Source organism: Mandrillus leucophaeus, unplaced genomic scaffold (genome assembly GCF_000951045.1).
Source record: "Mandrillus leucophaeus isolate KB7577 unplaced genomic scaffold, Mleu.le_1.0 Scaffold386, whole genome shotgun sequence".
NCBI classification, from domain to species: Eukaryota; Metazoa; Chordata; class Mammalia; order Primates; family Cercopithecidae; genus Mandrillus; species Mandrillus leucophaeus.
The window spans coordinates 1,903,855-1,920,291 of record NW_012104098.1 but is presented as its reverse complement, the minus strand read 5'-3'; the positions used below and the strand labels follow the sequence as shown (position 1 = coordinate 1,920,291).

Sequence of the window (16,437 nt, the reverse complement as noted above, 5' to 3'; positions counted from 1 at the left end):
GCGGCCGCCGGCAGCACACACAGGTGCAAAGCCCGGGTCTCTGAGCGCCACTCTCCACCGCCCTTCAGGCTTGGCGCGGGAGAGGCCCAGCCAGCACCTCCCCCAGGACCCCGGCCCTCCGCGGCCCCGGCGGTGCGGGTTCCTCCCTCGAGGGACCAGACAGGGACAGGAGAGTCTCCTCTGACTGGGGATTTGGGTCTCCCATGTCCCGAACAACAGGCGCCACCAGAAGGGATCCCGCTTAGGCTCCCACACAAAACGCTCGGGAAAGAAAAACAGGGGGTTAAGGAGAGAAAAAAGAGGGGCTCAGAGTGATTTCTTCACGATAAAGCACAGGCACACATACAGGGTAAGTTTCAAATGGAAAGAGGGGCGACCGAGAGCCCAGGGAAGAAGTCCCGGTCGAGCGGTCCCTCCACGCCTCCCGGGATGGGTGAAGAGGGCGGGGGAGCCACTCAAGGCAGCCCCGCCGGCGGCGGCAGGTTCGGCGACCGGAGCGCCAGAAGGAACCCACCTGACTGAGAATCGCTGGGCTGGACGGTCCCCGCCGCCACGAGAAGGCTCACCCAGACCCAAAGTCCTGTCGCCGGCTTCATTTTTTGGAAGTCTCAGATCCCGTGCTGACAATTACATGTCCAAATGGCATATCCCCCTTTCGGGCACGCGGAGGAGATCCCCCAGCCGGGCGCGCGTGGGGGCGCGAGGGGGGCGGGCGCGGCGCGCGCGGTGTAGCGACTCCCAGGGCGGGCGACCGAGTCCGCGCCCGCGGGTCCAGGGCCGGGGCCCGAAGAGGGGGCGAGTGTGCGTGTGTTGGAGTGTGCTCGGTGTGTGCGCGTGGCGCTCCGGGCCGGACTGTGCAGTTATTTCCCCGCGTGAGCCTTCGCTTGCTCGCTGCCTCCTCACTTTCTCTCTCTCTCACTGGTTGGTCAACAATAAAAAAGGAAGGGGGGCGAAAGGTTTCCAAAAAAAGTTGATTGCAAAGAGGCGGTAGGTTTCCGGCCTCGCCCCGCAGCCGGGCTATGTTCTGCTCCTTCTTCAGTTTCCTTGCACCTCCAGTCCAAATCGGGAGGGGAGCGGGGCGGGGGGAGCTTCTCGCTTCTCCCCGGATCCCGTCCTTCTTTTTCCTGTCAGCTTTCCTCACACTTGTCCGGCGGCTGCGGTAATTAAAGCTCCGAGCGTCATTTCCAACGCTCCGCGGTCTCCAGCTGCAGCCCACAGAGAAATTAATAAGACTCCAGAAAAAAAAAAAAAAAAAAAAAGGGGGGGGGGGGGGCGGTGGGAATAAAACAACCCTCCACGCAACCAGGCAGGCTCTGCTCAGCCGCGCAAACCCCGCCCATGCTCTGACCCAACTAGCCACGCCCTTCTCCCCCGCCCCCCGCCCCAAAGGGAAATCTCATTGGCTCAGCCACTCCCCAAAATCCTAGGCCCCCGGAGTTGGGAAAACACCTGTCAGGGAGAGGGAGCCGCTTGGTGGGGGCAGGGGAAGCTGGATTTAAAGGGCTCACCGAAGCCATGCACTGAAGCACTCCTCTTCCCTCCCTGGCAGAGGCCTGGGACAGCTGGCCCGCAGAGTGGACAGACCATCGGAGGGGCGCTTACAGAAAAGATTTTTTTAAAAAACAAGTCAGCATTTTTTCCATTGTCCCACGGTGCTTATCTACAGACAGGACTTTCCCTAGAAATAAAAGAAAAGTCAACGTTGCTTTCAGCAAAAAGCCTCCGCCCGCAGCACTCTCACCACTCATGGTCCACAATTAGAAAGTACTTTAAAAGTGTGCACAGTAAGTAACTAGTAGCCCCTGAGGATTAGGTGGTGGTAGGGATATAATCACCGCCCCGCCTCCCGCCCCCAGTTATGCCATCTCTCCGGTTATTCCCACATTTCCAAACTGACCGACATTGAGCCAAACTAAAATTTCACATTTATAAAGCCATACGCTTTGATTTTTAGATTTTATGTTTTTTTCACCTTTGGAGTTCATTCTTATTAAGCAGATTCTAGTCCAAAGCCACTGATTTAATCTTAAAGGGCTAGAAATTGTCTCAACCTGAAAGTATTTAAGGAGGCCACATCAGAACATAATTAACCTTAAATGATTCTGCTGCTTCTACAGTAGACCCAGCTTTAGGCCCTTTCCTTGTCCTCACTCTGCACATTCATGGTCCCTAATCCGGAGGTCATTGCTAGTTATGAAAATCTCTGACCTTTTCTGAATCTAAAATATTCTGGGACTGGGTCATATCAATGTTCATATCCCTTGCCTTTTACAGCTCTGAAACCGCACCCTGGTAAGGACCAGAATCTCCTGGGGGTAGTAAGTTATTAGTTACTATTTGTACAGGCATTCTATGTATGAATCACTTTCCTTTTTTGGTTTTTCTAGAAGCAGCAAATATATAAATAAAAAGTATCAGGGGAGCTTAAAAATCAAACCACCCTGCCTTTCATTTGAGACCTGGATCTCCATTTCCCACTCTCTTATCTATAGCTCCATCCCTTAAGAATTTCCATGGAGCTGAGAACAGATAGGAAATACAGATGCCTGAAGCCTGAAGCTTTCCCTTTCTTAGACCCACAGCAAATAACAGGCTCCATGAAGACGCCAAACAAGCTGAACATGCGGTTTTACCAGAAGCAGCCTAGGGCAGGAAGGAACTAGAGCAGATGACAGTGACTTGACCATAATGGTACTGATTGCAGCAGAACTGTGTACACTGCTCTTTGAGATTATCTTTGTTTTCTTATTTATTACTCTTTCTCTCTGTTTTCTCTTCTTTCATTCAATCTCTCTTCATTCCCCTTTCCTTAAATCTTTTTGAAATTCTAAGGCACCTCTCTTCCATAAAAGCTACTTCTTTTCAAAACTTACTTTCTGTCCCTAGAACGACAATTTAAATGAGAAAAACAAAATGTCTTGCTTTTGGAAAAGTTTAAGTCTCTGCAGTAAAAAAAAAAAAAAAAGGAAAAAAGAAAAAGGAAAAAAAAAGTCTGGTTTCTGATGCCAATTATGTTGCACGAAGTGAAGGAATAGGCCAGGTGTGGTGGCTCATGCTTGTAATTCTAGCATTTTGGGAGGCTGAAGTGGGAGGATCCCTTGAGGCCAGAAGTTCCAGATCAACGTGGGCAACATAGTGAGACCTCATCTCTACCAATTTTTTTTTTTTTTTTCATGAGCTGGGTATGTTGGTGCACACCTGTAGTCTTAGCTATTGGGAGGCTGAGGTGGGATATGATTGCTTGAGTCCAGGAGTTAGTGGTTACAGTGAGCTATAATCATGCCACTGCACTCCAACCTGGGAGACAGACCAAGACTCTATCTCTAACAACAACAACAAAAGGACAAAGTGAATAAATGAATTGCATATTTTAGCTTAAATTGAGGGGCAAAAACTTAATGGCCTGAATATTTTGGATTTTCTTTATAGTTGTGTCAATTATGACAGTTTTTGTTCCCCTGTCAATTTAATAGCTTTTATATGACAGAGTATCTTCTATATGCCCTGGTCTCACCCATATCTTCTAGAATAATTCTCGACAAAGGAGGATTTTCCATTAATATTTGTTGATTTATAAAAACAGTATATATTTTTGTGGATATTAAACAGCCCATACAAGGTATTCACCTATTAAATTACCCAACATACCCTCGGTTTCCTTCTAATTCTGTTTGTTCTGCCTTGATCCCCATTTTACTGGTTCTAACACTGAAACAACAATTTTAGATATGTGGCCACAGATGAATATCTGAACAGCAGCCTATAAAATGATTTGACATAAAAGCTTTCGCCAAAAAAAGCGTGATATATTTGGTGGTGCCTTGTCTACCCAATCAGATTCTAGCTCAGATAAATTGAAATGTAGACAGGAAGATAGTACCCTATATGGGCAAGCCAGAGGATAAGAAGTCATGAGCTAGAGTCAAGAATCAGTTTTTTCAGTGTCTACCCTCATTTGCTTCCCATCTCATCTAAGTCGTTATAAGAAACAAACACCAGAGTAGGGAATATTTACTAGCTGATGTAGAAAGGACATGATACTTGGATTGTTGGAGGCCAAGATGGAGCTCTGTATTTCTTTACTTTTCCATATAGCTTGATAATAAATCCCTATTAGGGGACCTAACTAGAATGTGTTGCTGTTACTCGCAACCTGCATAAAAATTATGTGGGTAACTCAATGTGTTACTTAGCAAGCCACGGATGAATACCTGGAATTATCTGCTGAGTGCCCATTTTCTAGAAACAGCCCTTTCCTCAGTTCTACATGTTTAACTTGGATCTACCTTCAGGCTACAACAAACCCCCTCCCTGGCTCTAAGTTGGACCACTCAAAACACCAAGTTGAACCAAGTAAAATGCCTTGGTCACTGTTAATTGGATGGGACTTCCACTGAGTCCTTTATCTGGCATTTTTATGAATGAAATAAAGAGTTTATATCCAGTATTTCATGGATAGCTTTTGAGATCTAAAACTTCACATCTAGTTTTTCTTTCCTTCTATATAGGAATAACCAAGCCGTGGTGAGAATGAAGCTACTGTTTGAAAGAATCAAAATCGCAGATGGATCTGGAGAACATTCAAGCTCTTCCTGTGGCCATTTCATGTCCCCTTTTTCCTTAAGCTAGTTCAATTTTCATTTTTGTTACCTGAAACCAGAACAGTGTGAAATGGGACTAGAACTTCTGCAGCTTGAGAGAGATCATAGAGGTCATTATGCCTGAGAAAGATATCTTGCTATGGTCCATATTCTTTTATTTTCCTTCCAGATCTCTGACACTTTCCCTTGATTGACGCTGTAACCCCAATATAGAGATGGCTTTGTCCTGTGATGCTCTTTCATATCCCCTTCTCCACTTCATTTCTTCCATTATTAATAGAATTCAAGGAGAGTCTTGACATAATGAGTGACAGAATGCTTCTTTTTGGGGAAAGGAACACATTGAACTCAGAATTCAGTGTAAAATTATCATAGATCCCTGACTTCGTCCCAGAGTCTTATAGTTCATTCCAATCTTTGGCTTGTTTCTAAGACTCCCCTAAAGGTCATATTTTGAGCTTGCTGCTATAGATATTTTGCCATTGGCCATAAATATAAATTTGGGACAAATGTCAAGTAAGAAAACAAAACAAGACTCTATTACAAATCAATTATCTTCTCAACATTTAAAAATATATAATTATAATTTCACTTATTGTACTTTATCTTCCTCCTTATCTTTCTAAGTTATCTTGTGATCATGAGCAATTCAATTCATATACCTGTGCCCATTTCCTCACCTTTAAAGGAAGGGCTTGTTACATCCCAGATCTAATACTTTATGAGTCTCTGATTTACTCTTCACCTACTAAGTGCATATCAAAATTCCCATATATTTTAATTTTCACTTACATTCCTTCTTCTTTACCCCCACTCACCCCCACACACATCTTCATCTGGGACACCAGATGAACACAGCTTAAACTATCATTCTTACCTCAGGCTGCTACATCAAATACCATTGACTGGGTGGCTTAAACAGCAAACATTTATTTCTCACAATTCTGGAGGCTGAGAAGTCCAAGATCAAGTTGCTAGCTGATTTGGTTCCTGGTGAGGACCCTCTTCTGGTTTGCAGATGAGCTTCTTCTTGCCATATCTTCACATGGCAGAGAGAGACAGAGAGAGAGAGAGAGAATCACTCTCGTGTCTCTTCTTTGCGATCACTAATCCCATTCATGAAGGTTCCACCCTCATGATATAATTAGCCAAAACTCTATGTACAAATACTATCAGATGGAGGATTAGGACTTCAAGATGTGAATTTGGGGACACACAAATATTCAGATAGTAGCGAGGCCTTAGGAAAATGTGCAGATAAGCTCACTTTTGTGTTACTGGGAAGTGATCAAGACCTGGGCTCTTTACCACTCCTTCAGCCAAGGAGAGACTGGTAAATATCAACCAGGTTCAGCATTATGATAATCAAGCAAATGACAGACACAGTGGTGGTAGATTTTGCTTGTTATTAATAGTTTGTTGACTTAGCACTTGAAATAACGCCTTTCCTCTTAACCCGCTGAGTTCTGGAATTCTCTGATATTTTGGTGACATTCAATGTTTCAAGGCCAAAAACAACTGAAAAATTCAAATATGCTTTAAATGCACAAATACACGTTAACTTAAACAATCTTTTTGTTGCCTTAATTTAATATTCTAGGAGGACGTTCCCAAGATTATTTTACTTTTGGTTAGTAAGCATTGTTTTCCTTCTATGTGCATGATTAAGCCTTAATTTTTTAAGTGCTAAGAAGGAGTGACTGAACATAAATCAATCAAATCTGTTTTGCTTTTATGTCCAATTACCAATGCCTGTCCAAGTTCTTCTGGACATTTTTGATTTGTGGTTGAAACTATAAAACAATTTAAGACTTGTGGAAAGAGTAATATTTTCTAAAAAGATTATGCAGAAAGATTTTTCTAGTAAAATATTTTTCTGTTGTATATCTGTTTTATACAGTTTCTTGAAACCAAGATATTGTGATCCATGTAACTTTTTGTACTGCTGTGTAAGCTCAAAGAGAAAGAAAACCTTCAATAGCAGTTGCCAATTAAAAACTAGAAAGAAAAGAGACATTTCTCCTTTTTGCTTTTCTGTATATTTAAAAATAAGTTACACAGGAGGTTACTTATTGAGGCTATGAGAGTTGAGGTTACTTTTTAAGGTCAGGCCTGAAATCTGTATCAAGATAAAGTTTGCTGGTTTCTTTCTCAGGTAGCATCTTATGCTTCCTTTTATATTCTTAACTCTGCAAAGGGTCTAATCATGTTATAATTAATATATCAATAGATCAAAAGAGTCTAAAATTAAATTTAATATGCACCTTAAAATGGATGTTATTTTGACTAGGGTCACAAAGAGCTCTTAGAATTTTTCTTGAACTCCTGCCAAATGGTCAACCAAAGTAATCCTTTAGAAACCATGTATTTTCTTCTCAGATTTGCATAGGAATGGATGAATCTTCGAAGTTTCATAAAAAGTATTCTAAGAGTTTAGAAAGTATCCTAAATTCATCCTTTTCCACATTTTAATTGTCTCTTTCCTCCTTGCCTGATCAATTACCTCTTAGTATAATCCAGTTTTCTTTTGTTTACTGCAGTTCTCCAATTTTGTTGGTATCTACCCTTATCAAGCCTCTCCTTGTCTCTGAAAAATCTGTCATGAGGCCCAAGATATCTGGAAGATTCTCTTCTTGGTCCTGGCCCCAAGTAAATCACAATTTTCTACATTCCAGGGTTATACACTTCAGAGAGTATTTCATGTTCTAAAACATTTAATACTGCAATTCACCAGGGGAGAGGGCCCAGAAGAAAAGCTGCCAGAATTATTAAATCTCACAAAGCAATATGAGATAATTTTTGAAAGTCAGAAGTTACACTGATTATGTTTGATAAAAGACAAAACACTAATAATAAATGATGTGTGGAGGTATTTATGTATTTTCTTCAGAAGGATAGTTATTAATTTATGTTGATAGACTGATACATGTTTTCCCTTTTGACTTGTCATAAAGGTCCATAGGACTAGAAAAACAAACCCTGGTTGGCATATCTTTTCTCTGATACTGTATTAGTCTGTTTTCACACTGCTATAAATAACTACCCAAGACTGGGTAATTTATAAAGGAAAGAAGTTTAATTGACTCACAGTTCTGCAGGGCTGGGAAGACCTCAGGAAACTTACAATCATGGTGGAAGGAGAAACAAACACGTCCTGCTTCACATGGCAGCAGCAGAGAGAAGTGCAGAGTGAAGACAGGGAAAAGCCCCTTATAAAACCATCAGATCTTGTGACAACTCACTCACTATCACGAGAACAGCATAGAGATAACTGTGCCCATGATTCAATTACCTCCCACCAGGTCCTCCCATGACATATGGAGATTATGAGAACTACAATTCAAGATGAGATTTGGGTGGAGACACAGCTAAACTATATCAGATGTTGTAGATTATCATTTAGGAAATCCATCCATGATTATAGTTTGATTCACATTCAACTTTGAATATTTAAATTGCTAATACAATGAATATTTTAGTAATGTGCTACTCTATCAAAACAATATGGCAATGAAAGATACAAATATCCCAACACCTGAAAATACTTTTATTAAGAGAGGGAAAGGCCAGGCTGGGCAATATTTTGAATATGAGATAAGAATATCTACATTTACAAAAATAATTTTAGTAAGGAAAAAAGTCTAAAGCTATATATAATTAAAGACTTTTTTGCTCAATTAACTGGCTATAATTGGGACCATTTATTAAACAATTTTTAAGTAATACTTTCTCAAATATTAAAATCACTATACTAATAGTAGGTAATGCCATTTTATGTACTGATCATTTCTGGTCTTCTGTGATGAGCCTAACTTACTTTTAAGATAAACCCAATTTATAAACAATTGATATTACTTTATGTAATTGTGGCGTGAAGAAACCTTCCACTAGATCCTTTTTTGTAATATTTATCTACACTGTATAAAGTATTGCCATTAACAAACTTGCGACTTTTATGTATATTTTTAGGAAAATTATATTATCAGGTTTTATTACAATGTAAGTTATTAATAGTTATCATAGTAATTAATACATGCATACTGACGTCACATTCTTTCTATGTCATCATTTTGGGTAAACGCTGAAAGAGAAAGAAAAATGTTTCTTGTCTAATCAAATACTGGAAGAAAAGAAAACAATTGCAATAATTTATTGTTTATTAGAATGGGAGAGTAGGAGAAGTCTGCTTTATGGAGTTTAATGTGACTTTGCTAAATGAATACTTTTAGGCAAATGGAATTACTAACTGTCTGACTGCGTCTACTTATCATTCCATTTAGTAACTTCCCAACACATTGGAGAAGATGTTATGTATCATACTGAAAATATGATAATTGTAGCTGTTTTCCGTCTCTCTGGTATTCTTTTCAGGATAATGTCATATTTTTTGCATCATGACTCTCACAGAATATTACTTAAAGAGAGTGAATTAATGACAGTATTTACCACTAAAAAGTAATTTCATTTATGTCTTAACATGACTACATTTAAGAATAACCTTATCTCTTTGTATTTGCTGTGAGATTTTAGTAACATATAGGTATTTATATGTAATGTATACAATTTTACCCAATATTTTACTATAAAATGGAAAAATTACTTTCTACTTTTTTCTAATTAATTGGCATTCATTCCATTGTCTTCTGCCAGTTTGGTATGGCACTGACATTTAAAAAATCCCAAAGTAAATATTTCTCGATGTAATATGACCTCTTCTCATTATTCTTTCACACACTTACCTCCTGAAGTATTCATGTTTTTGAAATAAAATAATTACGTTACATTATATTTTGTAATGAGGAAGAAAGTCAACATAAGTATTTTTAAATAAGTATTTAAAATGAGTACCTTTTAAAAAATGTATTGAGTACAGAATTTTGTTACACTATGTGAGGCCAGAAAATATCAATGATACCAAAGTGTTAATTACAAAGCCAGTCAAGAGACAGACTATAAAGTTATTATATTTTTAAATAACAGGAAAAAATAGATGTTTCAGGTCATTAAAACCTTTCATGCATGTATGCACAGGTATTATAAAATCAAATTTATGACTTGAAAAGGGTCTTCCTGATAAAACTCACCTACCTGTTTTCTAAAGATGGTTGAAATGAATAGTGGAAATTTACTGCCAATGTAAAATTGGCACTTTTATTTTTTTAACCACATAACTAAAATCAACATAGCTAGCAAGATAAAAATAATTTCAAATATTTAAATAGGAACTGTGGCTCTATCTGCCTTTCAGTAAACAATGACTAATTGTCCTAGCTAAATCTTTACCTTCAAGATAGGAAGGCACAGATACTGCAAAGATACTGAGTTTGGTACTCATTCCAGTGGCCTTCACTGTACATTAATCAAAAATGTTTGCTATGCAAATCTTGTCATACAAAGCAATTATGGTTGTTCCTAAACTGACCTCATGTTTATTTATTACTTCAGCATTTTACTCCCAAGTCTTGTATGAACTTTTCAAATACGAACAATTTTTATGTTACTTTTTAAAGGTATTTTAAATTTGTTTATGCCTAGTATAAATGGAGAAGCTGTGTAACTCTCTCAATCTGCAATGCAGTGCTTAGTGAGTCTGAATAATATTCCAGTGACTGTTCATGCAAACTATTTTCACCCCAGGGTCTTTGTTAGGATGAAGAGGCCCTTCTAATAGCTTGAGGCCATGACACCTTGTTTGGTCTTACTCTGCAACATTAGCTGATAACTAATGGAGACTGTCAGCTACAGTACACTAAGCAGGAAAATAAGTATTTTTGTAGCAGGATAGTGAAAGTAAAATATACCAAAAAATTCATTGCTAACCATTTACATATTTTCTCAACTTTGCCTGCCCTCACCAAGTGCAACTCATCTAGAAAAAGTACATTCATCAAGAAAAATAGTTCAGGAGCATAAATCCACAGTCATTAATAGCAATAATGCTCTTTAACTATCTAATATGATATTGCCACAGGAATTCCCACTTTCTGATTTCTGGTTGAGCAACAGTGGCATCCAGTGGCCAGATAATTGTTTTCATGATTAAAGTGTCATCAGAAGTTCAGACTAACATTAAATGCTTCAGATGTATTTAGCCTAAGCAAAAGAATTTAGGAAAAGCAAATCAAAAGCCTCTGTTTCCAAAGCAACCCTGGATCAAATCTAGGTCATGAGATTTGGTTCTGATGACTGCTGGCAATCTCTCCAACACCCCTTAATAACTTCAATTTAGGGTACCTGTTAACCGTCTACTGTGTATATTCATGTGAAATATCAATATACACAGTAGATGGTTAACAGATACCCTAAATTCATATATTTTTATTTGTAAATATATGAATATACATATTCATATATATACATTTTTCCCCTGAAGATTAGACACGAGTTTTCTTACAAGAGGTCTAATATAGGCACATTAAGTAGTGATTCTACACTACTAATCTTGTCCTACAGAGCAGAGTGAGAAAGGGCAATGATAAAATGATTCCCAGCATCATAGAGTTTACAACTGAAGAAATCTGTTTGTCTATGTCACCTGTAAAGAAAACTTGTCACCAATAGTGGTTACTTTTAACCTAACACAGAATAGCAGTATAAAAACCTTCTAAGAGGTATGCTATCTTCTTTATTCTTTATTTCAACTTCAGTTTTAGGAAGTAATGCAAGCTTAAGACATAATGTAAAAGGCTACAAAGCAAAAAATTCAAAATAGAAATTCACTCCGTGGCACTGTTTTTAAAAACACCTCACAAATCATTCAGGATGGGGGTGCTGCTTCTGTGCCTTTCATGTACAATGGAACCCTATGCCAGGCAACAAAGAACTAAGTGATCAGCTAAATAAACAGGCACTTCCCTTGTAGTCTCTCTTGAAGGGAAAGTGGTTGTTATTAAGTATGCACTGTGCTGAATAGGGCAATTCAATTGGAGAGAGCTTTATGGTAAAGAATTAAAAAAACAACAACAACAACACAAGTTTCTCAACTATTTAGAAATAGAACATATTTTCAAGAGTGTCTTGATACCAGGTTGTATGTGGGCTGGCAGCTTGCTTTGTCCTATTAAAGCAATCATGATTCAGCATTCTTGGAAGAAAAACTGGGATGTAAAAATCCTCAGTAAATATTTTCAAAACATGAGAAACACGTTTGTTACACAGGAACAAATTCTGCTGTCTCTTTGTGAAAGAGCAAGGGGAAAGAGACTATGGTTAAAATTATGAGTCTGGATGTTCCTTTTTTGTTTCATCCAAACAGCACAGCAAAAGGCCTTGATGTATAATTTGTTTCCCTGCACTCTCTGGTTACTAGAGAGGATCTACAATGGATACAGTGTTGATATTGGATTTATTTTCAGGATTTAATAGATGATGTCAGAACAAGTGGCATAGCCACATGGGCCAACAAGTGGGTTGTGAAGTCAGCTTGTCCTCATAGCACCTATTGTCACTTTGTTTACAATACAATGGGTTGCCTATTTCAGGAACAAGAGTATGTGTTTGTGTGTATGTATATTTATTTGTTATTTCATTGGTATAGGACATATTTTCCACATAGTGAGAATTATTTAGTGAAGGATGAATTAATACACACGGTGTACACACTCGTATATTTACGGTGTACACACTCATATATTTATATGGTGTACACAAATGGTATACATGCTCATATATATAAATATATATGTGTGTACAACATATAAATATATGAGTGTGTACACCTTGTGTAGAGGAAACAATATTATTTAGTACTCTTTTATACTGCCACATTATCATACATTTAAAGAATAACTGATAGGGCCAGGTGCAGTGGCTCATGCCTGTAATCTCAGCACTTTGGGAGGCCGAGGTGGGTGAATCACCTGAGGTCAGGAGTTCGAGACCAGCCTGGACAACATGGCGAAACCCTGTCTCTATTAAAAATACAAAAAATATTAGCAGGGTGTGATGATGTGCACCTGTAGTCCCAGCTACTCGGGAGGCTGAGGGATGACAAGCGCTGGAACCCAGGGGCGGAGGTTGTAGTGAGCTGAGATCGTGCCACTGCGCTCTAGCCTGGGCAACAGAGAGAGACTCCATCTCAATTAAAGAAAAAAAAAAAAAGCTGATAAACAATAGGGAGATGGGCCCTTATGTTAAGGGATGTCTCAAAAGTTCAGTGCTATAAACTGATAGTCTCTGATTGTATCTTTTTGAGGAGTTATTTCTGAGAATAACTATAAAATTTTTTGTTATTAACAGGAGAGGTAACAGGGATTCTTTTTATTTGTGGTAGGATGGTATTTGCCACGGAGGAAGTTGTCTTCAGCCCAGGGATATTACATTATATTCCAAAAACGTTTCATCCTAATGAAAGAGGTCTTGGATTTAAGACAATGTCTTGATGCAACTAGAAACCAGGCTGTCAAGGAATTTGCTTATTTCTTAACTTGATATCCAATATTAAACATTAGGCAGGTATGTTACTGTGTGTATGTCACACACACATATACATGGATGAATAGATAGGTAGATTGAGTGATACATGGATGATATATTACTATTTTCGGGCTGCGATAACAAAACACCTTAAACTGGGTAGCTTATAAACAACAGAAATTAATTTCTCATAGTTGTAGAGACTGGGAAGTTCAAGATTAAGGCACTGGCAGATTCAGCCAGATTCTGGTGAAGCTCCACTTTCTGGCTTATAAACGACACCTTCCTCGACACGATAACCTCACATGATAGAAGGGACAAGGCAGCTCTCTGGAGCTTTCATAAGAACACTAATTCCATTCATGAATGCCTCATAACCTAATCATCTCCCGAAGGCCCCACCTCCTAATACCATAATGTCGATGATTAGGTTTCAGCATATGAATTTGGGGGAGATACAAACATTCAGACCAAGACAGACAGATAGATAGATAGATAGCCTCTGTTGTCAAAGATTGACACCAGAAATTATAGAGCTGGGAAGCTTCTCATCTAAAACATAAATTGGGCACTTTACAATCACACTATGAATTATTGTCCCTTTTAGACATGAAGAAATCAAAAATAGGTGTGCTTCTGTGATGGCAGCTAGTAAGGGCTGACTTCAACTTGAGTCCTTAGATACCAAGACAAATTTTCTTCATACTGTATCACAGAGGCTTGTGCTCTTCAGTATTCTAATTACTCAATTTCATGACTCTGTACAGCTATTTTTCAATCTCAGGCCCTCAGATGGGTTCCTAAGCAACAAAACCAGAACAACTTTCCTGAGGTAGGGGTAAGGGAGGAATCAATTTTGCCTGCCAAAGTCAACTATAAAAGATGTAAGGGCTCTTACCTACAGATATACAACACAGTCATTAAGAGACAGAGGTGAGATTGCTTATATAGCTTCCTAAACACATCTTTAAGAAGTTAGTTGCCCAAATGTATACGTAACATGTACCATATCTACAGGCAGTATAGCTATACCTTGACTAATAGGTCTATGTGGGTAGAAAATATGATCAAAGTATAGTTGGTCTTGATCCATACCCCAGTTAAGATGGACTTGATACACAATTTTTTTGACTTTGTAGAGTTTGCAGGGCCCAAGTAATAGCTTTGTATGTTAAAACATCACTTGTATCAACAGAATCTCTATACTTACTTTTTCAAATAAATAATCACATGGATTTTAATGAAACCATACCACCATAATTTTGTGACCATGATATTATAATGCATTGTTACTACTGATCATTTATCTTGGGGAGCTGCTATGCTAGGTGCTTTATTAAACTGTCCCATAGGACAGACATAATAGGATGAACAACTGAAGCATTGCACCATTAGGACCCCTATGATTTCCCATGGATGACTATGACATAGAAATGCTGTGTAGAATTGAAAAAAAAACTGCATTAAAGTTCACATGGAACCAAAAAAGAGCCCGCATTGCCAAGACAATCCTAAGCCAAAAGAACAAAGCTGGAGGCATCACGCTACCTGACTTCAAACTATACTACAAGGCTACAGTAACCTAAACAGCATGGTACTGGTGCCAAAACAGAGATATAGACCAATGGAACAGAACAGAGCCTTCAGAAATAATACCACACATCAACAGCCATCTGATCTTTGACAAACCTGACAAAAACAAGAAATGGGGAAAGGATTTCCTATTTAATAAATGGTGCTGGGAAAATTGGCTAGCCATAAGTAGAAAGCTGAAACTGGATCCTTTCCTTACTCCTTCTACAAAAATTAATTCAAGATGGATTAGATACTCAATGTCACTAATCATTAGAGAAATACAAATTAAAACCACATTGAGATATCATCTTATACCAGTTGAATGGCTATGATTAAAAAGTCAAAAAAAAAAGTAACAGGTGTTGGTGAGTACAGAGAACAAAGGGAACTCTTACACACTCTTTGCGGGAATGCAAATTAGTACAACCTCTATGGAAAACAGTATGGACATTTTTCAAAGAGCTAAACATAGGACTATCATTCAATCCAGCAATCCCATTACTGAGTATCTACCCAAAGGAAAATAAATCATTATATCAAAAATACATCTGTGCTTATATGTTTATTGAAGCACTACTTAAAATCGCAAAGATATGGAATTAATCAAAGTGTCTATCTATGGATTATCAGCTAAAAAATGTGATATGTATGTATATACACAATGGAATACTATTCAGCCATAAAGAAGAATGAAATCATGTCTTTTGCAGCAACATTGGTGGACCTAGATGCAATTATCGTAAGTGAAACAACTCAGAATCAGAAAGTCAAATACTGCATGTTCTCACTTAGAAGGGAGTGCTAAATAATGTATACACATGGACATAGAGTGTGGAAAAATAGACATTGGTGACTTGGAGGGTAGGACGGTGGGAAGGAAGTTAGGGATAAGAAATTATATAATGGGTACAATGTAGACTATTCAGGTAGTGATTACACTAAAAGCCCATTCTTCATCACTATACATTATACCCATGTAATCAAACTGCACTTGTACTCCTTACATTTAAACAAATAAAAAATAAAATTTTGGTACCTAGAAAGATATAATAAAGGGATATATTCTTTTGATTAAAAAATATTATCTCCACCCTGATGTGGAAACAGCCATGCGAAAAGAAATTTGGAGAAGACCTTCTTTTGGATGTCAACTACAACAAAATTACTTATTTTCAGAACATGTAAATATGTTCATTGCTTGATTTTTTTGGTTGAAAACAAAGTAAGCTAAATTCATAACATTGGCAGTGTTTCTATATATAAACAGCTTAAGACTGAAATGACTTTGCATAACTAAACACTTTATATAACAGCTCTTCTCAGTTGCCTATTTGAAAGGGAAACAGCCATATGAACCCTTTTGTGGTTCCAGGTGTTGCTGTCTTCCTAAATAGTAGGAACAGATGTGGCCCTTTGGCTCATGAGAGCTGGTATGCAATGAATCTGGAGAGGTAGGATGGAGAGGAATTTTGCATACTCAGCAAGCATGCACCCAGAAAATGGGTGCCTGACCTTAAGCTTTGCACAATGTGAATTATAAATGCTGTCTTGATTTTAGCTGTTTCACAACTACAAGCCATCTAAAAATGCCCAAAGAGAATAATTTCTTTAATGTCTTTGAATAACCACTTAATTAAGTGAAAATTAAGTTATTCAAATTGTTGAAACATTTTCAATTATCTTACTCTATGCATTTATACCTTACTTTACAAATAGAAGAAGTTTATTATCATTTAGAGCTACAATATCTTCAGTTCATTACTATCAAGAGACAATTTTATGTCTTGCCTTAAGTTATGTTGAAATGGAAGAAAGGTCTCCCTCATTCTACTAAAAGTGATCTTAG

General features: G+C 38.2%; 1 protein-coding gene across 1 annotated transcript in view; it reads right to left on the bottom strand.

Annotated features, from left to right (window-relative positions):
• Nucleotides 1–893, bottom strand: part of LOC105547332 (receptor tyrosine-protein kinase erbB-4-like) — a 481,077-nt gene extending 480,184 nt beyond the window's left edge. Inside the window, exon 1 of the mRNA XM_011990877.1 lies at nucleotides 515–893. Coding sequence (XP_011846267.1) covers nucleotides 515–596 — 82 coding nt within the window. The 5' untranslated portion in view covers nucleotides 597–893. The remainder of the gene's footprint in view (nucleotides 1–514) is intronic.
• Between the last annotated feature and the right edge of the window lie 15,544 nt (nucleotides 894–16,437).